General features: G+C 29.1%; 1 protein-coding gene across 1 annotated transcript; it reads right to left on the bottom strand.

The window, feature by feature from the left end:
* Positions 1-538: 538 nt before the first annotated feature.
* Positions 539-15,499, bottom strand: LOC123892879 (ent-copalyl diphosphate synthase, chloroplastic-like). Its single transcript, XM_045942759.1, has 15 exons — positions 15,344-15,499; positions 14,488-14,559; positions 14,201-14,304; positions 13,535-13,817; positions 13,092-13,275; positions 12,490-12,704; positions 11,862-11,982; positions 11,603-11,715; positions 11,263-11,489; positions 11,061-11,176; positions 7,887-7,985; positions 7,557-7,796; positions 3,120-3,243; positions 1,935-2,129; positions 539-997 (listed from the first exon to the last, which is right to left on the bottom strand). The coding sequence occupies exons 1-15, from the start codon at positions 15,492-15,494 to the stop codon at positions 767-769; spliced, it is 2,475 nt and encodes an 824-aa protein (XP_045798715.1). The 5' UTR covers positions 15,495-15,499; the 3' UTR covers positions 539-766.
* Between the last annotated feature and the right edge of the window lie 8,961 nt (positions 15,500-24,460).

Below are 24,460 nucleotides of genomic sequence, written 5' to 3'. Positions count from 1 at the left end.
AATTCCTACCACCATTTCTAAATGCAATCGTGCAAAGTCACTAATAAGAGAAAAATAGGGATGACTGATGAGTTGCAGACTTGTAGAGAGAAAGATAGACGAAGACGATGAGTCTGTGTTGATATGTAACGAGATTGCGAGAAGAGAAAAATTGATGAAAAGTAGTACAAATGCGGTTTGATAGAGAATTTGATATGAGTAAGAGATACATACGCATAGGGAATTTGATCATTGATACTTACGTATCATTGTTTCAATTCATCAAAATTCATAATTGATACTTAATACAATCATATGTTCACCGAGAGAGAATAAGAAGCCACATACAAAACTAAGAATTTCGCATATATTTTTTGTTGGGCCTATTAGTCCCCTAAAAAAATTGTTTTGGGCCCAAATTTTAGACTTATTTTTAAGGACTTAAGACGGTCGCCCTCTTTACAATCCCTCAAATACGGCCCCGTTAATGAGATTCTTCCGACAAAAGTACATTGTAGAAAAAGAAATTGATGAATTGCACATTCACAATAAAACCAAATTAAGTTGCACAAGTAAGCACTCATTTTTTATTAAAAAAAACTGACATTTGTATACATTTTTTTGGTGAATTAATTGACATATAAAATTATTTACACATTTGAATTACAATAATTGATATTTTCCTCTTCTTTAAATACCACATCAGAGGCAATTATGTAATATCAGATTAAATTATATATGTACAATAATGATGAAATCTAATACCTATTGAAGGCATTAAATTTGATTAAACAACTTTATCAAAGAGAACTTTTGCAATATGAAAGTTGATGGTCCTTGAATCACAGAAAGCTGCATAGTAAAAACTCTTTGCAATTGTTAAAAAAGTATTCTTGATAATGAAATCAATGTCATTAGGAGATTCTTGGAACACCAATTGTACAAGTTCTTGCATTTTTGACTCTGCTTCTTGTGTAGTCATGTTTTCATGCATATTGCAGCTGCTTGTCTTAAGTTCCTGGTAATTTTATTCAAAGAAAATTCAAATAAGAAATCAAAGTAGATTTTTAAATAATTTTTTTAGAGAAGAGCAATTTCAATTTTTATTAATAACATTGACACTAATAAATATCTTATAACTCTTTCATATAGGATTTGAATTTTACAAAGTCAAACTCTAATCATTAAACTAACATCTCATAAACAAAAGATACATTGATGACTATTTTACAATTTTTTTAGTGGGGATTCGAACTCAGTTTCTTAAGGTTGAAATTTTAAGATCCTACCACTAAACTTATACTTCATATACAAAATGTTGCTTAGACAATAAATAAATAAAAAAGAAAAAGAAAAAAATCAAGTAGATTAAACCAACCAAAAAATTAGTAACAAATAGATGTTGGGTCATGCGGGGGCAGTCGAGGGACATTCATATTGGGCTCTGGGTCCTCCCACTTATAAAATATTCAACTTCCACTTTTATAAGCAATGTGATATTAACTCACCTCACACTGCTTGTCGAACTATTGGCTCTGATACCATTGTTGGGTCACGAGGGAGCAAGGGATCATCCACAATGGGTTCAGCACAACTATACAAGTGAGATGAGAGTACTACACTTTAACCCAAAACCTTATAACATTAGGTTTTATGAGTCTTCTCGTTTATAAAGTGTTTAACCTCCACTTTTTTAAGCAATGTGAGCTTAACTCACCTTATACTTGCACAACAATAGAGTAGATTATCTACATTTATGTTGCGATTATCTAAAATATCCAATTAAGATAAGACAATTCACGTTTCAACATTATATTTTTAACTTAATTTATGAGAGTGAGAACACGTGTCTTCTTATTTTAGTTTGATGATTTAGATCGTATGATTGTGTCAAATGTGTAATTTCGTAATCGTGGAGAATTTGAATCTTATAAAATGTTTGTATTGTCACTAACCTTGTCCTTTTGATAGCAACGAAGCTTATGGCAAATTGTGTTAGTGAGTTGAAGAAGATGCTTGTATTGTGGATTAAATATTTGATCCTCAGAAATCCAATGACCAGCACTTAGGTTTATTATTTGTACTAAAAGTTCTGCTTCTCCTTCACATTTGTCACCTTCACTTTGCCAGCTTGAAAGCCACTTTTTCCACTACAATAATACAAAGAAAAAGTCAAAATGCATAACACATTTGAGCCAATACTTTGGTTTGGTGGTTGTATTCATCTATTGATACTTGATTCTCTATTTTTTGTAGCCCTGATTTATTTTTTTTCAAGTTGGCCTGGGGCCAATTCCACATTGGTGGAGCAATAGGAAAAATAAAATCATGTTAAAAAATAAGATTAATTTTCATACACTATTATTGGTGTACAAAATTTTACCTTGTCAATCAATTACAATTAACTATTTATATGTATGATTCTAAAAATATTTATAACTAAAGTCAGAAGTTTTCAATGATCTAATAGTAATGTTGGATTGATAGTGTAAAAAAGAATTTACATTAACAAAAAATACAAATGAGTTGTATTTATTTTTAGTTAAGAAGAATTTATGCATCATATAGTTTTACACTATTTTAAGTTATTATTCTATTGTGGTGAAAATACTATGTTAATCAGATCAAATAGTAGTGTCACTATTTTTAGATATGTGATCTCAAAGTTTCATTGTTTGTGACATGTTGTTTTGGATTTGTAATTTGCGCTAAAATTGTCAATACAAGAGTTTTCTTTTATACGAGGAGAGTTCAATCCTAAAGATTAGTCTAATAGGTGATAGAGTCTATGTCTTAAATACTACATTGAGAACTTTGATATACTCGATGTGAGACTTCTAATATTGTCACGCCTTTTAAGAGCTGACGTTCACGACGACTTTCACACTAACGACACTGACCCGATGGTAGTTCTTTCCTCATCGGTGACTTCACTCACCTATTAATATTTGGTGTAGCACCTTAACCCAACCGATAGACAGCTTTTTCTGTGGCCCAACTCTCAATTATTTGGACTTAAACACATGAAGAGAACTCGACCCAAAAAACTAGTTCAATAGATTAAATAGCTCCTTTGGCAATAATAAGGAATCATCCAAATTCATATGAATATAGAAAGGATTGAGGATTGGAAGACTCACACATTGATGCATATCATATCCAATTTCATGACCACAAGACAAAAGTATGTCCCATGATATTTGATCTATAGTTGCAACAAGTGTCTCAGCAAGATCATGTCCTGTTTTGTTCCTGTTCAACCTCCTACACATAAAATGATACTATTCAATTTCTCTATAGTCTTTTTTTTTTTTTTTGGGTTACTATAGTCTAAACTACATAATAATTTAAAAATAGATGGTATTAATATTATTTCCATTTAATTCATGGATGTATTAAATTCTTTATATAATAATTGTTGACAAAAGATTGCAATCCACTTTAGGTGGACAAGGAAATTTGGTGCCTACTCTAGAAAATAATTGTGAATCTCTAAAAGCAAAAAAATAAATTGTTAGTCACCATGGGCAAAACTTTGGCATTAATTGAAGGTGAATTCTTCGGTACACATATTATGTGGATGTGTATCGGTACATCGCTGAGGTGGTTAACAAGTGGCAAATATTTAATGCAGATTTTGTTTCTTTATTAAGCTTTCTATATTAAATCTTATTTTTTAATATTTGCAAATTCATCCTTCACATAAATGTAATCACTAATTATGTCCCACAATAAATCAAAGCATGCATCAAATCTTTCGATCTAGATTTTCATTTTTTTTAACAAGATTCAAATATTTTAATATTATTTAATTTCCCTTTAAAAAAATATTATTTAATATCCTATAAAATAATATGATTTTAGTATTTTTAACAACATTTGATATTTTTTCTTTAAAAAACACGTATGATTTTAATAACTTTTTTTTTATTATTATTTCCTTTCAATTTTTTTAATATTAGTAGTGTATAAAGTTTAATATTTATTTACCGTTTAACAATTAATACATATAATTATTAATTACAATTATTTTCTTGTTAAAAAAACTTATAATTTTTAATATGTTTAAATATTTTATTGTAAGTCTGTTAATTTTAAGTGATTGGTAATATTTGATAGGGTTAAATAAGTTTTTTGCCTCTGCAAAATTACTAAATTTAATTTTTCGCATGCAATTTTAGTCATGTTGTTAAGTTGATGTGTATTTATGATGATTTTGCAAATATGTATAGAGCGTTATAAAAAGTTTGTCAAAAAATAAGGATCTCAAAATTTGATTTTTAGGTCAGAACATTCGTTACTATTATCTTGATATTTTGATCTAGAAAATTCATATTTTATTCATCTCATTTTGGAAAATACTAAAGTTTTGTAAATATTGTTCTAGACATGCTTGATTGTCGAAATTTAAATTCATAAGTTATTGTTAGTCCAATTAGGTGATATTGAACGACTTGATTGAGAAAATTTGAATTCATTAATGAAAGTAAGTATAATTAGCTAAGTTTACATATGAACTATGTTTCAAGTTGAAGTGTTTGATCTATAAATTTTTATTTCTTGAGTCACATTCGACATTATTAGTTGAGACTTAACAATCATTTCATATAAACTAGGTTTCTTAAGTCATAGTTAATCTAACTAGTTGAGGTTTAACTATTTGTTGATTGTCAAAATTTGAATTCTTAAGTGTTTCTCATTCCAATTTGGTCAAGTTGAATAGTCAGATTGAGAATACATGATCTCCTTAGTCCCTTTCAATCTAGCTAGGTGGATGTGACTTAGCAATCCTTCCATAATAACTAGGTTTCTTGAGCATTAGTTACTAGTCTAACAATATGATATTGAACCGTTAGATTGTTGAAATTCAACTTCTTAAGTATTTATTATTCTAATCAGGTCAAGTTGAACAAACTGAATGAGATGGATTGATTCCCATGGTCAAAATTGAGAAAATTAGTTGAGACTTATTTCATATGAACTAGGTTTCTTGAGTCATAGCTAATCTAATTAGTTGAGAGTTATGATTTTTGAAATTAGTAGGTTAATAGGGTTAAATATGATTTAATAAGAATAAAATTTATGCGCAGTTGAATTGACTTAGTTTTAAGCTTAGACAAATAAATAATCTCTTATGTATTATTCATAAGCTTGTCAAAATAATTTATGAAAACAATAGCTTATGAAAATACAATTTTCGCTAGGTAGAAGTTATAAATTAATATTTTTTTGGAGCAACTAATAAACTAATATAAAAGTTTATTATTTGTATAAAATGTTTTTTATAAGCTAAAAAATAAAAAGCAAAATAAAATTTGGTCCATGGTGAATTTTTAAGTATTGTTAGTTCAGTTAGTTGAGATTTAACAATTATTTATTTGCATAAGTCATTTTTTATAAGCTTAAAAATAAGTTAATACAAACAAACCTATTTTTTTGTAAAAGCTACTACTTTTTTTTTTTGTTTACAATTGAGCTGAAAAGCGAACTATGACCTCAAATGTACAACCCAAACTCCTCACCACTAGACCAAACGATCATAATTTTGTAGACAATTTTTTTTTTCCAAAAAAATAGTAAAATAAAATTTGGCTCATGATGGATTAGAATTTGAACTCAGACTATACGTTAACAACACATACAACTTACCAACAAGACAAATAATCATCTTGTTAATTGAACCTATTTGTTATTATGGGCCCGATTGAATTTAGCTTATTTTTTAGTTTATGAAAATAACTTATTCAAATAAATAAAATTTATGTTATTTTGATAAGTTTTCACCAACAAGAATTGTATCTTTATAAGCTGATTTCTCATAAACTACCTTGAAAAACTTATATAATATTTCATAAAATCTTATTTGTTTGTATTGCTAGATTGATTAGGGTTTTTCTACCTTGTTTGTTTGATCACGTTGTATTCCCGTTTAGGTTTTAGCCAGGCTAGGTTTAATGTCCTCCGGTCTCTGTATTTTTTATTTTTACTTAATATATTTTTCCTTTTGTCTAAAAAATCATTTGACCTAAAAATCAAATATCGTGCTCTTTATTTTTGGACAAACTTTTTATAATGCTCTATACATATTTGCAAAATTATCATAAAATACACGTCAACTTAACACCATGACTCTATCTGCATGCATAAACAGTTTGAAGAGATGAAAACACAATTTTTTTATGTATACGAAAAATTTAATTTAGTTGTATTTAACTCACTTTAATAACTCGATATCGCCATTATATTTCTTCAATCTAACCGTTGAATTCAAAGATCTTATTGAGTAGATCAACTCGACAAATTTTTATAAAAATTCAAAATATGTAGTTATGTATTCAGACCATTGAAATTCAACGGTTTTTTTTAAAAGTTTATCGTACGTTCAATTGAAGTTGTCAAAAAAAGTATCAAACGATTTTGAATTTTAAAAAAAAATTGTGGAGTTGATCTACTCAATGAGATATTTGAATTCAACTGTTGGATTGAAGAAATATAATGCCGATATCGAGTTATTAAATAAATCAATGGAGACTTACTCCTGGAGTCAATATATATATATACACACACTAAGAATTATAAGTTTTTTTTTTACATAAAATAATATATAGTTATATCTATTAATGGTTCAAAGGTAAATAAATATTAAACATTACAAACTAATGATATTAAAAAAATGGAAATATAAATAATATTGAAATATTAAAATATTCGTTGGATGCAAAAATAATATAAATTTATCCGATGTTTTTTTAAAGAAAATACCAGATGTTGTTAAATAATAAAAAATCATATATTTTACAGGATATATAATAATATTATAATATTTGAATCTTGTAAAAAGAAAATATTTGCTTAAATTTTTTTTGAAAATTTAAGTCGAAAGATTTGATGCATACTTTGATTTATTGTGGGACATGATTATGATTAATGATTACATTTATGTAAAGGATACATTTGCAAATATTAAAAAGTAGGATTTAATATAGAAAACTTAATAAAGAAATAAAATCTGCATTAAATATTTGCCACTTGTTAACCACCTCAGCCGTGTACCGGTACACATCCACATAATATGTGTACCGAAGTGTTCACCTTAATTGAAAGGGATATGTGGCATACAAACTCTCAAATGTACAAAACAATAAGCTGTCAATAACCACTATCATGTAGCATAATGATGATAGCACATATTTAGCCATATATGTTTCACTATTTTTAGAAAAAGAAAGTTATAAAGTATAGAAAGCAAATTTGGTACTATCTTTGAAAATACAAAAACAACCTTGGTAATAACATAATTGTCTTTTAAAATTTAAATTTATTTATAGTAATTAAGGTTTTTGGGTCCTTGTAACTAGAACTAATTTATTTGCCTTACAATTAGAGTATCTAGTACCCGAACTGACATAATTGGTTTATATAAATTAGAATTTAGAAGGAGGTGGTCGGTGTTCGATTCCTGCTATTAACAAAGTAATACTAACATTTGTCAATCTAAAAATGAATAATTAGATGAGGGTTTATTATTTTACAATTACCTACCTAATATATTAAGAAATCGCTATAAATTAACTTACCAGCCAATGGAATTGTCTCGCCGGTTGATATAGTCATTGAATTTTTTCACAAAATCTTTCCTCAAATCTTCATCACTAGCATAGGCTGTAATTGTTCCTAGCAATGCTGTGGTTTTGGCCCATGCAAATCTCTCATGAGATCTTTCAGGCTCAAATATGCTTGCTGCTGCCAAAAAATATGATAATAAAAGGTCCCTTTTGCTTAACCCAAATTCTTCCAATCTTGATTCCGAGTACCATCTAATAAATGTGATCATTGCAATAGTGAGAGTTAGTTCAACGGAGAAAGAGCGTTGAGTTAGGCGCAATCTAAATTTTAAAACTTCTTACTTTTGAATCATGCTCCACTCTGTTAGATGTTGTGCTTGACAATTGTTGTAGTCTAATTTCGCAAGCTCGAGATAATTATTGTTGTTCACATATGCCATCCTTTAAAGAAAAAAATAGAGTAATTTAATTTAGGAAAAAAATGCAAGAGAAAGTATATAATTGTATGAGATATAAACCATTTTTATTTGTCTTAAATGAAGACACAAATATATCGCTAAAAATCACACACAACTATGACATTTCAGATTCAAATTTTAAAATCTAACCTGCATAGTCTTATTATGCATTTTTATTAAGGGTTTTTTTTTCATCTTTTCTTCTGATAGATAAAGAGGGATACATCTCACGCAAAAGATAATTAAAAACCTCTAATAAATAAAATGAGGAACTTCACATATCTTATTATATATGAATATGCATTCACATAGTTAGTGTGTTCAGAATCGTCATCATGATCGAACAATCTAGAAAAATTAAAAATTTTATTTTTATTTTTATTTATATATATATATATATATATATATTAAAAACAGTCTCCCCAATACAAGTTGTCTTTATTTTTATTTTTATAGATTAAAATTTTCTAAATTTAAATCTAAGTCTCTGATCAAAATCGTACGGCTCCCAGCACACCGATTATATGAATGCAGACTTTTCTTAGCACCGAATCATGTAGAGTAAAAAAAACTCCTTCCGCATAACTTTGAGATTCTCTCAAAATATAAATCAAAATATTTGTCAAACCCACCAACCCAATTGTCTTACCTTAAGTCCCTCAAATCAAAATAAGGTTCTTCTTTTGTCTTACCCTATGTTTGTTTTATTCAAACACAAGAATTCCATCTCTTACGTGCAAGTGAATACATTAATAAATGTCAAGAGCAATTTTCGAAAACGAACAGCATTAACGACATTGAAAAGTTAGCATCTTTGTTTTTTTTTTTTGTGTGTGTGTATTTTACTCATTTGTTTATGAGTCTTCCTAATGGATATTCTCTTCTTCTATACTCCCTCCAGCATACATAGAAAATTTATTTTTAGATATATTGAATAATGTATCTGACCTATGATATATATCAAATACATTAGTTATTCAATATATCTAAAAAATAAATCTTCTCATATACTCCCTCCGGTCCTTATTATAAGGAACACTTTGAAAAAATCACACAGACCAATGAAGCACATTTAACATAGTTATTTTCATTTAATACTCTTATAAATTTTAATTTATTCCATATATACCCTTATTTAATTACTCTTTATTCAACTAACTTACTTATTTTTAAATTCTCTCTCATAGTAAATAAGGGCATAAGTGAAATTGAACATTTAAAACATTTGAAAATTGGTCAAAGTTTCTTATAAAAAGGATCAATTTTTTTGCCCTAAGTGTTCCTTATAAAAAGGACCGGAGGGAGTATATTAATAATCGGAGGTAGTTGTCAGTAACATAATCAATAATTTTCATACAAATAAAAAAAATATAATGCTTTTACTTTTTTTTCGCTAATAAATTGCTTTTACTTAAATTGTTTTTATCAAACATTGGTGTGTTAGGAACACCGTTTCTAACACATGTATTTTAACACTTATTTTTTTATCAATTGAAATTTATTTGGAATCCATCAAATTATATGGATTTCATATAAATTTGTTGACCTACATTTGTTTTAAATATTAAAGGCTTAAATGCAGTTTTGCCCTCCCTGTTTTGATTAAATCGGAATTTTACCCCCCCTGTTTTAAAACACGGACTTTTACCCCCCCTGTTTTATAATTTGTTGGATTTTGCCCCCCCTAAAATTCTGCTTTCGAGTCACAACTTTAAAGTTTCGCACACAACTCAATTTTGATCAATAATTTACCAAAAGGATACCGAAATGACCGTAATCGAGTTATCTTTCCACATAATCAAACCCCACTGAATTTGGAGTTACAAAGAGAGATTAATTACCGTTTTAGTGAAGGTATGTCCCCCAAAATTCTGCAAAAAATTTGCTTTCGAGTCACAACTTCAAAGCTTCGCATACAACTCAATTTGGATCCATAATTCACAAAACGGCTACCGAAATGACCGTAATCGAGTTATATTTCCACATAATCAAACCCCACTGAATTTGGAGTTACAAAGAGAGATTAATTACCGTTTTAGTGAAGGTATGCCCCCAAAATTCTGCAAAAAATCTGCTTTCGAGTCACAACTTCAAAGCTTCGCATACAACTCAATTTGGATCCATAATTCACCAAATGGCTACCTAAATGACCGTAATCGAGTTAGCTTTCCACATAATCAAACCCCACTAAATTTGGAGTTACAGAGAGAGATTAATTACCGTTTTAGTGAAGGTCTGTCCAATTACTAATTTTGCAGAAATCTACTTGTGATCTTCAAATTCAACATCGTCTACCGAACACATCGTAACTCCAAATTCAACGAAATTGAAATGCCAACAAGGGTAATTTCGTTAGATTTCCATACATGTAAATAGTATTAAAAAATGAGCTACAGGGTGAGAGGAATGACGAGAATACCAGTAGTAGTTTCATACGATAATTAATTTGAACAGACCTTCACTAAAACAGTAATTAATCTCTCTCTGTAACTCCAAATTTAGTGGAGTTTGATTCTGTGGAAAACTAACTCGATTGCGGTCGTTTCGGTACCAGTTTGGTGAATTAATGATCCAAATTGAGTTCTGTGCGTAGCTTTGAACTTGAGGCTCAGAAGCAGATTTTGTGCAAAATTTTGGTGGGGGGCAAAATCCAACAAATTATAAAATAGGGGGAGTAAAATTCCACATTTTAAAATAGGGGGGGTAAAATTCGGCATTTTTCAAAATAGGGGGGGTAAAACTGCATTTAAGCCAATATTAAAAAAGCGTGTTAAAATATGTGTTATTGGGGTTCATAAATTCTAGTTCAATTGATAGAAATATCAAAATCGTTAGATTGAATGTCATGACCAGGATTCGAACCCTAATTTCTCCACTGTGTGTGTGAGTTTACGATGGCTACCAAACAAATAATATACATGTGTTATTGGGAGTGTTATCATTTGTTGATAAATGATGAGATATTGCACTTTTTACAACTATGAATGTTTTTTGAATAACATATACATGCATGAATGTTATGTTAGTTAAAGCCTTAAAGGAGAAGAGTGAAAAGTACCTATAGAGAGTTTTACCAATCCAAACATCATTTTCAGCACCATATTGATCAATGTAGAATCTTGTTTCCACACGAGGCAAGTTTGCATACCATGGCACGTCCAATGCATAACCCACCTGTCCAACAAATTAAGGGACACACTCCTTCTCATTAGTACCAAACTTCATACATTTTTTGGTTCATTATGATATCAATTGCTTACCTCTTCAGGCAAATTCTTCATTATGATCCATTTATCTATTAGTTCATTTGCTTCTCTCTTTTCATTCAAAAACTTGGAAGAGAAGTGTTTGGCATGTTCAAGAATTTTTTCTCCTGGAAACAACACTTGAGTGGCTCTATATAGATTATACATTCCTGTCACAGCTTGTGTGCATTGACCAGCAAAGCAGAAGAATTCACCATTTCTCTCAAAGTGCTTAAACACATCTATAAAAAAAAAATCGTAAATTTCATACGGTTAAAAAATCGTAAATTTTATAGGGACTAAAATATATTTAATTTAGTAAAAAATAACATATATAATTGTGTAGTAAACTCACTAGCTGAAACTTGATGGCCATGTAATCTTAGTAATCTGAAAGCCATTGCTGTGTCATCAATATCTTGAACATTTGAATTTCTTGCCCAACAAATTCCCTTTTCAGTCCAATTTCTGAAATTTCATATTTATTTTTTTGACAATATCATTTATACATTGTAAATTACAATTACTAATCATCATGGCTTAAGAACACAATTAATATGTTCAAAAAGTTAATTGCAACGTATTAATTTGAGGGTCATTGTTAATTAAATTACCTGTAAACATAGCTCATACAATCTTTAATCTCTTGTTGAAAAAACCGTGATATTCCAAGACGTTCAATTCGATCGACCACCCAAATATGTTCAAACAAATCAACTGGATACACATTTGGAACTGAAAATAAAAATAAAAAAATCATTATAAAAAAATGAAAATAAACAAAAAAAAATTCCATGAAATTATAAAAAGTTAATCAAATTGCTCCCTGACACTACCGGTCAGAGTCCATGTCAGGGAGTAATTTGATTGACATTTTATAATTTCAGGGGGGTATTTGTCTATTTCCAAATTTCGATGGCGTATTTGACGAATTTTGAAATTTCAGGGAAATATTTGGTAGTTTACTCCAAATCTGCGTATCAAAATTACGTGTTAAATATATATTATTTTAAAATTTATACTTGTTTTTTTTAATCCTAATACCCACTTTTCGGTCCATACAACAAAAGTGCATGTCTTCAGTCACTCTTTAGAATTAGAAACATGTAAGTATAAGTATTAAGGACTAAAAAATATTCAAAAAAATTATATAGATATTAGAAACATACACCTCATTGAGAAAAAGGGTATATGCATGAATTTGAAAAGGTGACATTAGGCAAATAAGTAGTAGCACTTTACCTCCTCCATTGAACTTTTTTACGGCATTGTTCAAATATTTGAGGCAATTTTCATCTTTAGTTTGCATCAATGCAAAGGCTGTGGAAGATGGAGAAAACAAGAATGAGCCATCTTGAGATTGCAATTTTAGAAGTTGTTTCCAATCCAAGTCTGACATACCCTCCAAGCTATGTAGCAAAGTTGTAGGCACTTTATGCATTATCTCTCTTGGTATTCTATCCCAACATAACACAAAATCAAGCCCCACACAATACAATAATTATACACACACTTGTTAATTATTGCACAACTTAGAAAAAAATAGTGAGTGTTCGCGTGAGTTCGCTCAACTGATAGAGACATTACATTAAATATATAGGAGTCGTGGTTTGAGTTTCGGACACTCCACTTATATCCACTTTTAAGATGAAATTACTTTAAATGATATAATAAATCAATCATTGTGGGACTAAGAAATTACTTTAAATTGATTTCCCTGATTGTAAGATAAGGTTACTTTTAGAATCAATTCTGAAAATAGATATGGGCATGACCCAAACATAATTATGACTACAACTAAGGTACCTTGTGAGTTTTCACACAAAAAATATATAAAAAGGTACCTTGTGAGTTTTTCATCTCTCTTTGCAAAAATGTTTTTCAATATAGGAGAATCATTTGGCACATCAATGTTCAATCCTCTAGCTCGTTCAAGAAGTGAAGGGAAAGCAACTTCAAACCCAATTGGCATGTGCTCCTCATTCTCATTCTCAAGTTTGCCAAGGTTTTCTTTAAAAAATGCCATTCCTAAATACACATATGATATGATATTAATATTAAAAATTGATTTAACAAATTTTAAAGATACCATATGTTAAACAAATAAATCTAATTATATTGCATAGTGTTCAAAATTAATGGTTCATTACCATAACCGTAACATCAACATTTTTATGTCTACGCGACCACAATTAAAATAATATAAACTACATTTGACCACAATTATAGTATAAATTGCGACCAAGAATGCAATTAAAACTTTGATAACAAGACTAATGTATATTACCTTTGTCGCACTTTTCTGGGTGCATATTCCATGATCTTAACGCAATAACACAAGCCAATGTGTTAATGATTCGATCATGAGCCGAAAATAATTGACGATCGCCCCATGAACCATCTTGATGTTGATTTTTGGCAATCCATTCTAGACTAGAAGGAAATTGAGGTGTGCCACTAACATTAACATCTTCAACAAGACCAACCCAAGCAGTATCATAAGCAGATATATTTATCTCTCCATCTTCCAATGAACTCAATATTGATTTGATTTTGTTCACTAAACCCACCTTTTTTATTAATAAAAATAAAAAGATTAATTAATGAATTGTCGTAACCAAGTATATGAAAACAAAATTAAAAATATACTCCCTCCATTTCAAAATATAAATAAAAATGAGTCACTAAAAGTAAATGTATTTAGTTTAAATTTTAAATTAAATACAGCAATTTTTATTGTTATAATTTTCCTTATATTTTAAAATAGACGAAATATTAATTAATGAGTTGTTGTAGTACCCAAAATAAAAAGGCATTAGAAAAGAATATATTAGAAAGTCTAATCGAAAAAGGAATAAAACAAAGAATAAAACAGAGAAACTCTAAATAAATATTAATTTTTTTTTTTTGAATAGCAAAATATTAATAAATATTAATTTAATTTTAAAAGTACCCTAATATCTTGTTCCTCCTCCTCATCAGTGATTATGTCATCCTCCACATTAATCTCACTCAACTTTAAAGTTGCTACATTAGTTTGAAATACTTCTGAATATTCTGCAAAAAGAAATATTAAATTATTTAACTTTTTCTTAAAAAACATTGGTGAATATTAATTCAAGCAGTGTTAATGATCATTTTACAATTATAATGTTAAGATTTAAACTCCTTAAATTATTTAAGCGGCACCAATGACCATTTTACATCTGTTATGTTTAAGAATCTCAACTACATATATACCTTGAATTCTTGATTTGGATATAGCTCTGTATCTTTTCTCTTGTTTGTCTTTAACCACAAAGGACACAGCACCTATATACAATAATAGTATAAAATAACATTAATTTTGTTGGTTTTGGAAGTGAAGTAATATTTTTTACTTTTAATGTCCTTTTCTTTTTGGGTTAAGGAAAATACAAAATACAAGTAAGCATCTCACAACTGTGGCATGCTTGTGTTAATGAAATCTTGAAAGCTGGAAGTCATAGAGCCAAAATGACTATGTTCTTAAGTAAATAATTAAGTTCTTAATTAAATTTTTCTATTTTTGTAAGAATAAATTAGTTTATTTTGCTCTTTTACATAAAACAAAAGAAGCCATGTATATGTAAATATGCAAGGGGAAGAATTTTTTTATTACTTACCAAGAAGTAAGGTTGAAGTTAAGTAACAAATAATAATAATAATAATAATAATAATAATAATAATAATAATAATAATAATAATAATAATAATAATAATAATAATAATATGATGATGATGATGATGAATAATTCTTTGATTATGTTCCATTTAATTTGGATGTTAGCTTTAATTTCTTATATAATTAATTAGCATGTAACTTTGTGGTTAAATATTAAAAAAGATTGAGTGATAAAATAATGTCCCCATGAAGAAACTAACATGCCATATAAAATAAATAAAAAAAAATTAATATATACAACTTAAAAATTAATAAATAAATAAATAAATAAAAAGACAAAACTTCTTTATGGTTTATAATTAAGAGAAACACACAACATGCACGTTTATTATTCACCAATCACCACCATATATATAAGAAACTAATGGATATTGAATTGAATATTACACTTACCTAGAGAGGATTTGGAGAAAAGATGAAAGAAGAGAGAAGAAGGATAAGAAGAAGAAGAAGAAGAAGAAGAAAAATTAGATGGAAAAGAGAAATTGTAATTAGAAGAAGAGAATGAGGGAAGGTGGTAGTGGGTGGAGAAGTGAATAGACATGATGTGAGAGAAGGAAGGAAGTAAGTATTGTTTAGTTTGAGTGATGATGAGAGCTAGGAAGTGAATTGTTTAGCGTGTGTTTGGTTCTGCGGCGGAGAGAATTGATTTTGGCAGAATTGATTCTGGCCAAAATTGATTTTAAGCTGAAGTGGTTTATGTTTGGATATATTCATGAAAAAGTGAGTTGAACAAAAAATTTGAGTGTAAAAATTAATTCTAGAATCAGAAGCTACGATTTCTAGCTTCAAGTAGAATCAATTCTGGAGGCAGAATCAATTCTACTTTTGAGAAACCAAACAAGTCAGAATCAATTTTACACGTCTAGAATCAATTCTGGATGCTCCAGAATTGAAACCAACCATACACTTAAAAGCCAAAAGAGAGGCAAAGAGACAGAAATGACTTCTCTTGAGATTCCCACTAATGGATGCATGGCATCATCTCAAACTCATTACTTGAGGGCACTCATGTCCTTTTCCTTATTTCATACCTTTATTCTTGTCCTTTATTGACTGTTCACTTTTATATGAATATCATTTATACACCGATACTTACATATGGAATAGTACATGGAATATGCAAGTTTAGGATTTAATTTGTATCCAATAATTTTTTTACAAATGCATGCCATCTCATTTTATTCTATAGATATTTGTAAAGATATTTTAAAGTTTGTCTAGCTTTAAAAATATTGGCTTTGCCTGTTTAAAAGAAAACTTTCATAAACTCTTGGCCTATAATTTTCATAACTTTGCCATCATTCATGTGGCAAATATCATGCCCCGACGAAGTCTTGTCACGTGGACAATGACTCACATGCCACATCAACATGTCTGACAAGTCATTTTGAAATGGCATGTGAGACATTGTCCATGTGGCAAGACAAGCTGATGTGACATGTAAGACACTTGTTACATGCGTGTTGACTTGATCAAAATCAGTAGAGTGGAGGCTAAAGTTAGGGGGTTAAAATTATAAGTTTGTGAAAGTTAGGGGCCTAAAGTGCTATTATGAAAATTAAGAGGCTAAAATCGCAAGTTTGTGAAAATTAAAGTGCTAAAAATACAATTTAACAAAAAAAAAATTAACTATTAACCAAAAATGGTCTATAATTGTATGAAGGATAAACCAACAAAGGTAATTAATGTAGCATAATATATATGTAAAAAGAGTAATAATTAATCTCAAATGTTTATATGGTTTTCCATATAATTTAAAGATTGGGTCTCATTTATATTGTCAAACCTTCATAATATTCCTTCACTGTATGTCTTTCGGTTTCGTTTCATCACTTCTCCTATTATTTTCCCATAGCATTGTTCCATTAATTATTCGAGTTGTCATTTTCATATGTAGGTTTATCCTCTAGATTGTTGTATTAGCTTCATTTAACCTTAGAGAAAACCCATTAATTAGATGCGACCATCAATCAAATATTGACGATACTCTTTCAAAATTAATTTTTTAGATGTGATATGAGCATTTCTTCAAACTTTTAATGATGCTTTCTTATGATGCTGGTTGTTGTCAATAGATTATAATAATTTTATTCTATTCGATGCAAGATCTTAGAATGTCAATCAAATAACTATTTTGAGGTTTTTATAACTATTTGATATTTCCTTAAAAAAAAAAAAAAAAAAACTATTTGATGCAAGACCTTTGAAGATATATCTAAGGGTAAAAAAGGAAATTTGAGGAGTCTTAGAGAATCGTAGGGGTAAAGAGAAATTTTCAACTAAATGCTACCAACAGTCTTTTAACCTGATCAAGAAAAAAACTAAGAGCTTGTTTGATTGTCAAGATATGATAAATAAATGTATCATATTTTGTTACAATTCATTGTTTGATGAAATAATAAAATATGATAAATTAATCCTAAAACTTATCATAACATGTTTCTTTAGTTAAAAATTTATCCCAACTATAACCTGAGTTAGAAATTTTATCCTGCAACAATAAAATATAAAATTTTATTTGTTTGTTTGTTTTGTTATCTTACTATAGGTTGTGATGGCGTGTAATTCTACAGATCTGGATTTGGTGCTGTCCAAAAAGCACGCAGTTTCACGCTGTACTGCATCCTGACCGTCTGATCACAATCCAACGGATCAGATCTATAGTGGTTACTTTTTACTGTATTTAATCTAAGCTGTTTGATCGTGATCGAATGATTAGGATACAATACGACAGTGTTGAGAAACTGCGTGCTTTTTGACAGCACCAAATCCAGATCCTAATTAATCCTAAAACTTATCATAACACGTCTCTTTAGTTAAAAATCTGAGCATCATCACACAGGCCCAAGAAAGAAAAGCCCGCTTAAAAGCCACGCTGTTAAGATGAAATTTTGTGCTGTTTGTGTTTGTCTCAATCATTTGGCAAAGGTGGGTGGTAAAGTAAGAAGAAATAAGGTTCATAGAAAACCATGCATAATCATTAATTATCCTTAAATTAACTACTCAAACATATCATTTGTAGCAAAGTTTTAAATGAGATGGAGGATATCTTACTAATCACTCCATTTTTTTTTTGGTACAAACTAATCACTCCATTTCTAAATAATAAGAGTGTTGTACAAGGTTTGGCCAAACAAGGATTTTTTTTTTTAATTTTGGGGAAAAAAATAACAAAATTAGTTTTTTTATTTCGTGAGAATTTTTTTTATTTTTGTTTTTAAAAAATATACATTATCTGACGTGGAATTTAAAAAATAAATATAAATAATTTTTTCCACGTGTACAAGTCACGTCAGCAGAATTGCACAGTCACATGTTATGTTGTACATTCAGAGGGTAAAATGAGGGAATCTATTTTTTGTAGGGGGGTAAACAGAATTTTTTTTTGCATAGGGGGTAAACGAAAATTCGCTTATTTTGCGGGGGTTAAATGATCATATACCCTAATAATAATACCTCTTTTCCGAGTGAATAAATAGGGTTCGTTTCTTACACTACAATTATTCTTTAGAGATTTTTAAGAAAAGATTACATCACTGTTAAAATATATTTTCATTAATAATATGGTTGAGAAAATATAGATAATTAGATATACAATAAACTATGATTTTTTCTCTTTGCTATAAAAAATGATTTTTTTTTTTTTACAAAAGCTAATTAAAATAGATTTTTGAGTAAAACTATTTTTTCCGTAAAACTTACACACAAATATAACTAAATGATGTTTAAAAAATCTTGAACATTCACCAATTGACAATTTTGTTAAATACAAGAGGAAAGGTGTGGATATACTTTTCCAAACTACACTTCTTTCAAATCATGGAAAAAGCTACTAAATGTTCTTCGTGACCAAAAGATTTTCCAAGTTTTGATATCTAACAATGACCAGCAAGAGGTTATCCATATATATGATTGTTGATAACCCTTTATCACAAATAATTGTTGGATGTGTTTTTTAGTCACAATCAAGTGATTGCAATAGTCACTTACATTTATATCATTCAATTAAAATCAGACGATATAAATTTTAAATTAAAATTTAAAATTTAAATTAATCAGACGTGTTAACTGTATACAGTTAAACTAAACTAAATATTCAAATTTAGAATAGCGTTTGCTTAGATATAACACCGATCATAGACAAATTTGAGAGGTGAAAATCAATGAAAATTAAAATAATACATAAAACAAAACAATCTTCTTAATTAATTCAAACAAGAAAAATGGAAAGCAACATATAAACAATATAACAAATATGCCCAGAAAAAATCTTAAATCATAGCCTTGTCAGTTGTGTCATTGATGGATGAGTTGCATGTAAATACTTTTAATAGTAGTAGTTAATGATTAGCTTAATGTGAAATTTTTAGATTTTTGTGTATGGCTTCATTACCTAAGAAAGAAAGCTATTTTATGGTATATATCTACACATAGATGCTTTCTAGTACAAGATTCTCAAATCACGCCTAATGTTTGGTTCTAAGTCATTGGTCCCAACAGATAAGTCTTCTAAACCGACATAAGAAATATCAAACATCATGCTTGATAGGTATTTTACAAGGTCCCATCCCAATTATATTAAAATATCATTATCATGAGAAATATCATTATCGTATTTGTTGTTGAATTTGAAAGTTAGCAGATGTATTGATTAATAGCTTTTGGGGATTTCTTTTTCTTCAAGTAATTATAGTAAGAAATAAATTATGTCCATGACTTATTTTTTTTAAATGAAAATCAATATTTTGGTGACAAAACATTGTCTCAAAGTAAATGACATTTATAAAGTTAATTTTTATATGTATGTATTAATACGAAAAATACAAAAGTTTGGACCAATTTCTTGATCACACACATAAAATGCTCTACCTCCGATGATGTTAATCCAAATTTACGCTTAACACATTCAAGACAAGTCTCTTTCCACTCCACAAGTACATATTTGGTCCCTTATGTTTATTTTAGGTTTCAATTTGGTCCCTTACATTTAAAAAGTATCAATTTGGTCCCTTACATTTATTTTAGGTTTCAAGTTGGTCATTTTCCGTCAATTTTGTCACATGTGGCAGCCAATTTGCATATGTGGATAGACACATGACACTTGTACACACTGACACGTGTACTGTTCAAACGGTGTTAGTGACAAATCTAACGGAAATGACTAACTTGAAATCTAAAATAAACGTAAGGGACCAAATTGATAATTTTTAAATGTAAGGGATCAAATTAAAACCTAAAATAAACGTAAGGAACTAAGTGTCTAGTTAAACCAAAAGTTAATTATGTAACGTTTTGGCATTTTAAAAATTAAATTTGTCGGTACACATCTAGGAGTCCAAGAAATTAAATGACTACACTATATGCTTTCTGGGGTCATTCTTAGTAACTGATCATCTGCTGCAAATAAAAAAAGAAGAAAGAGGACAATGTATGATCACCACCTCTCAAGATATACTTCATTCTAAACTAAACCCCCACCTTAATCACATACTAATTAACTTGAGATTTGGATATATAATTTGCATGTGGTTGGAAAGTGTGAGTTAAAGTCCCATATTATTTAGAAAAGTGGAGGTTGAACACTTTATAAGTGAGATGATCCATAAGCCTAACACTTTAAGGTTTTGGGTTAAAGTGTAGTGTCCAGCTCACTTGTGAAGTTGTTCTTAAACCCAATGTGGATGATCCTCCGGCTGCCCTCTCGTGACCCAACAGTGATATCAAAGCCGATGGTTCGACGAAGGGTTCGACCGGCTCCTTGTATCGAAAGTCTTCCTGACAAAGGTGATCAGGAGGCGTGTCCCATTGAGCAGCGGCAACGGCGGTGCAAGTGTAGTGTAGCTCAAAAAGCTTCCGTTTGAGGGGGAGCATAAAGAATTGAATGACTCACACTTGAGGGGGAGATTGGTGTGGCATATTGTTGTGAAGTGGAAGTTGAACATTTTATAAGTGAGATGACCTATAAACCTAACACCTTAAGGTTTTGGGTTAAAGTGTGATGTCCAACACTTGTGAAGTTGTTCTTAAGCTTAATGTGAATGATCTCCCGGTTGCCCTTTCGTGACCCAACAACAGGTACACTCTTGACCGATATGGCTGAAGACGTGAAATCCGGCCGAAAACCATCGTCAAAAAGTACGAAACTATCTTCCATTGATTCGCCATCGCTACTATAAACCAAAGTTGTAGATAGGAATAATACCCACAAGTTAAATTTTGCTCCACATTATCAATTTATTTATATGGATAATTTTCATCGAATATTATTGGGTAAACTACCATCCATTATTTAAGGTAATTAAAAGAAAAAAATTAAACCAAATTAAGTTTAAGTGGTTATTAAGATTCTCCTAAAATAGATCGTTTAGAAAAATCGGAATTTAATATCTCACTTTCCTATATGTTTGGCTTTTGTAAAATAAAAAGTAATATTTTGGCTGACTTATTTGGTTTGGAGGAGAACCAATTTGTCGTTTTTAATCCTATTACTATTACTATTAGTGATAGTATAAGGTTTTGTTTCTTCATGTTAAGGCTTAGTATATATGTTTGTTTACTAGTTCATGATTATTTGGACTTTTATTTATAGAGAAACAATATATTTGTCCTTGAGTTTTAAATAAGTATTAAGTATTAATTCAGCTATTCCAAAGGCTTCTTCTATTGGTAAAAAGATAGGTTTTGAATTCAAGAGGTCCCGAGTTCGAATCCCGCTAGTGTCTTTGGAAGGAAGTAAATGTAATTATCTTTGTAAGTGTTATTTGAGCCTTAAGGTCTTTCCTGCCTTGGACTAAGGCACCATCCCCTCACCCTAAATTTTTCTTATAAAAAAATTAAAAATTAAATAAGCTAATTTATTTGCTATAACTTTGCATATTAGAATAATTATTCCGCTTTACAACTTTATCCTTGAGTTTTATATAATTATTAAGTATTAAATCAGCTAACTATTCTGATCTACATCTTGTGGGTAATATTTGGATAAACTTATAGTGAATTTCTTTGGTGGCGTATATATATGGTTAAATAAGTATTAAGTATATTAAATCAACTAATTTATCTACTACTCTCTCCGTCCCAAAATATAAGCAAAAATAGGTCAACAAAAGTTGATGAATTTGGTTTAAAATTTAGTCCAGATACATTCACTTTTGTTGACCCACTTTTGCTTATATTTTGAGACGGAGGGAGTATAAGCTAAAACCTAGCTTATAAATTATTCGCTATAAGTTTATCTGCTATAAAGTAGATTTTTCACCACACATAATCTAAGTGTTAATACATATATTGGAGTGAACAGAAAAAAAAAATACATGAAAAGAGGAATCTTCAAGTAAGGATTTGAGATATTCCTACTTGTGTTAAAAAAGAAAACAATTACTCCTACTTATAATAATTACCTTTCTTTTACGGGTTATGTTAATTTGTACTTTAAGAACACGTGTTAAACTACCAAAAAATAGAAATATAACATTTAATAATATAAAGAATTTAATGTTTAGAAAATTGAATACATCATAAGTTCGATAAATTTTTTCTACATTTATTTCCTTAAAATATGCTCTTAAAGACACAAGTTAACATTCTCCTTATTTCATTATCACAATCAACTAAACAATAGTACTTACTTCCGTCTTCAATTCACACATCATGTCTACTCACTACCACCTTCCTTCTTTCTCTTTTTCATTTTACTCTTCCTCTTCTTCTCACTTCCTTCCTCTATTCTCCAAATCATCTCTATGTAAGTAATGTGAATATATATGCAATTCATTAAAATCTTATTTATTTAAGTGGTTATTATTTCTTTATAAGCTAAAAGTTGTAATAAAAAAAATCAAATATTAGAGGAACAAAAACATAACCAAGGAAGAAAAAAACAACAGTGTTGGGCATGAGAGATGTGTTAAGAAGTCTCACATCGAATATAAAATATAAATTGATAATGTAAAGACAATCTTCACCTTACAAATCAATTTTATACATTAAGTTACTCAACTTCAAATTTTAATACCACCACTCCCCTTTAAGGCAAACACGATATATATCAAGAGTAGGATTACACACTCATGCAATTAAAAATGAATGAGAGTGTTTATCGTCAATTTGGAAATTCAAAATAAAAATTAGTTTAAATTCAACTTTTTTTTTTGGATACAGTTTAAATCAACTTTAACATTAAATAAATTTTCCATTAAATTAAATGATGGATTAAATAAGCTTTTGATCCTTATAAATATTTTGGATTTTATTTTTAGTTCCTATAAAAAATTTCATCAACTATTGATCCCTCGAATTTTTTTTTGTCACAACTTTTGGTCCATACTTTTAATCAAACTCTTGTGTATTTTCACACCTTTGAATTTTTTTTTATATTCATATTTATAATATTACAATAAACTCTCACACAAAAATTTAGACTTTTTTAAAATAAGATGAATTATTTATGAATTTTTATGCATAAAAATTTAAAAATTCATATTTAATTCATCTATTGATAACAAAAATTTAAACTTTTGTTGGACAGATTCATATAATATATAGATTTTTTTAAATTTTTTTTTGAATAATATACCATAGTCTCATAAGTTCTAGCTCAACCGACAAAAATGCTGAAATTGTTAGGCCAGACGTCGTGACTGGATTTGAACTCGGGATCTCACAATTATATATGAGTTTAATTATATGGAGTTTAATTTCAATGGATTACCACTTCATCTAAGCCAAAAAAAAAAGATGGACTAAAAATCATAATCATAATAAGAAATATTTGAGGGACCAAAACTTACCGAAAATTTTTATAGACTAAAATGAAATATTTAACCTTTAAATTATTTAATTTTTTTTTACACAAGAAAATAACGATATTCATTCATTCCAATAATCAATAGAGTACATCAGATTCAAGTATAAATTCAACATAACTAAAAACAAAAAGGATGAATTGTGAACAAACTCATAACATCCAAGTTAATAGCATACAGCCGCAAAATATCTACAAACAATATGATAAAACTAAAGTCACCGGAATGTCCATGCTTCCGGATCTGCAACGATAATGTCCAAATCATTGATTACATCCGCAATTGATTGAAGTTGGTCTTCAATATGAAATTATCGAACACTGCAGCAAGACGTGCAAACAAATGTTGTAACAATAACGACGAAACACAAAGCTGCACTCAGACGACAAAGTTTGACTTAAAAAAATAAGGCTTAATTAGTAAAATGGTCCCTTAAAGACATTTTTTATTTCAGATTGGTCCCTTAAAGAAAAAAAGGTCCAAATAGGTCCTTAAAGAAAAAAAAGTCCGAATAAGTCCCTTAAAGACATCTCTGTTAATCAGTTTGATCCTATTTAGACCTCTTTTTAGAGACCAAACTGATTAACGAAGATGTCTTTAAGGAACCTATTCGGACTTTTTTTTTTCTTTAAGGAACCTATTTAGACTTTTTTTTTTCTTTAAACGACCAATCTAAAATCAAAGTGTCTATAATGTAACCAGC

The sequence above is a fragment of the Trifolium pratense genome, linkage group LG6 (assembly GCF_020283565.1).
Source record: "Trifolium pratense cultivar HEN17-A07 linkage group LG6, ARS_RC_1.1, whole genome shotgun sequence".
Taxonomy (NCBI): domain Eukaryota; kingdom Viridiplantae; phylum Streptophyta; class Magnoliopsida; order Fabales; family Fabaceae; genus Trifolium; species Trifolium pratense.
The sequence above is the reverse complement of the archived record's forward strand: the minus strand, read 5'-3'. Positions and strand labels throughout refer to the sequence as shown.

Coding starts and splice junctions, on each gene's coding strand:
- LOC123892879 (XM_045942759.1), bottom strand. CDS start 15,494: ATGTCTATTCACTTCTCCACCCACTACCACCTTCCCTCATTCTCTTCT. Junction 14,305..14,487: donor ATCCAAATCAAGAATTCAAG/GTATATATGTAG, acceptor TTCTTTTTGCAG/AATATTCAGAAGTATTTCAA. Junction 2,130..3,119: donor GATATGATATGCATCAATGT/GTGAGTCTTCCA, acceptor GTATTATTGTAG/TGGAAAAAGTGGCTTTCAAG.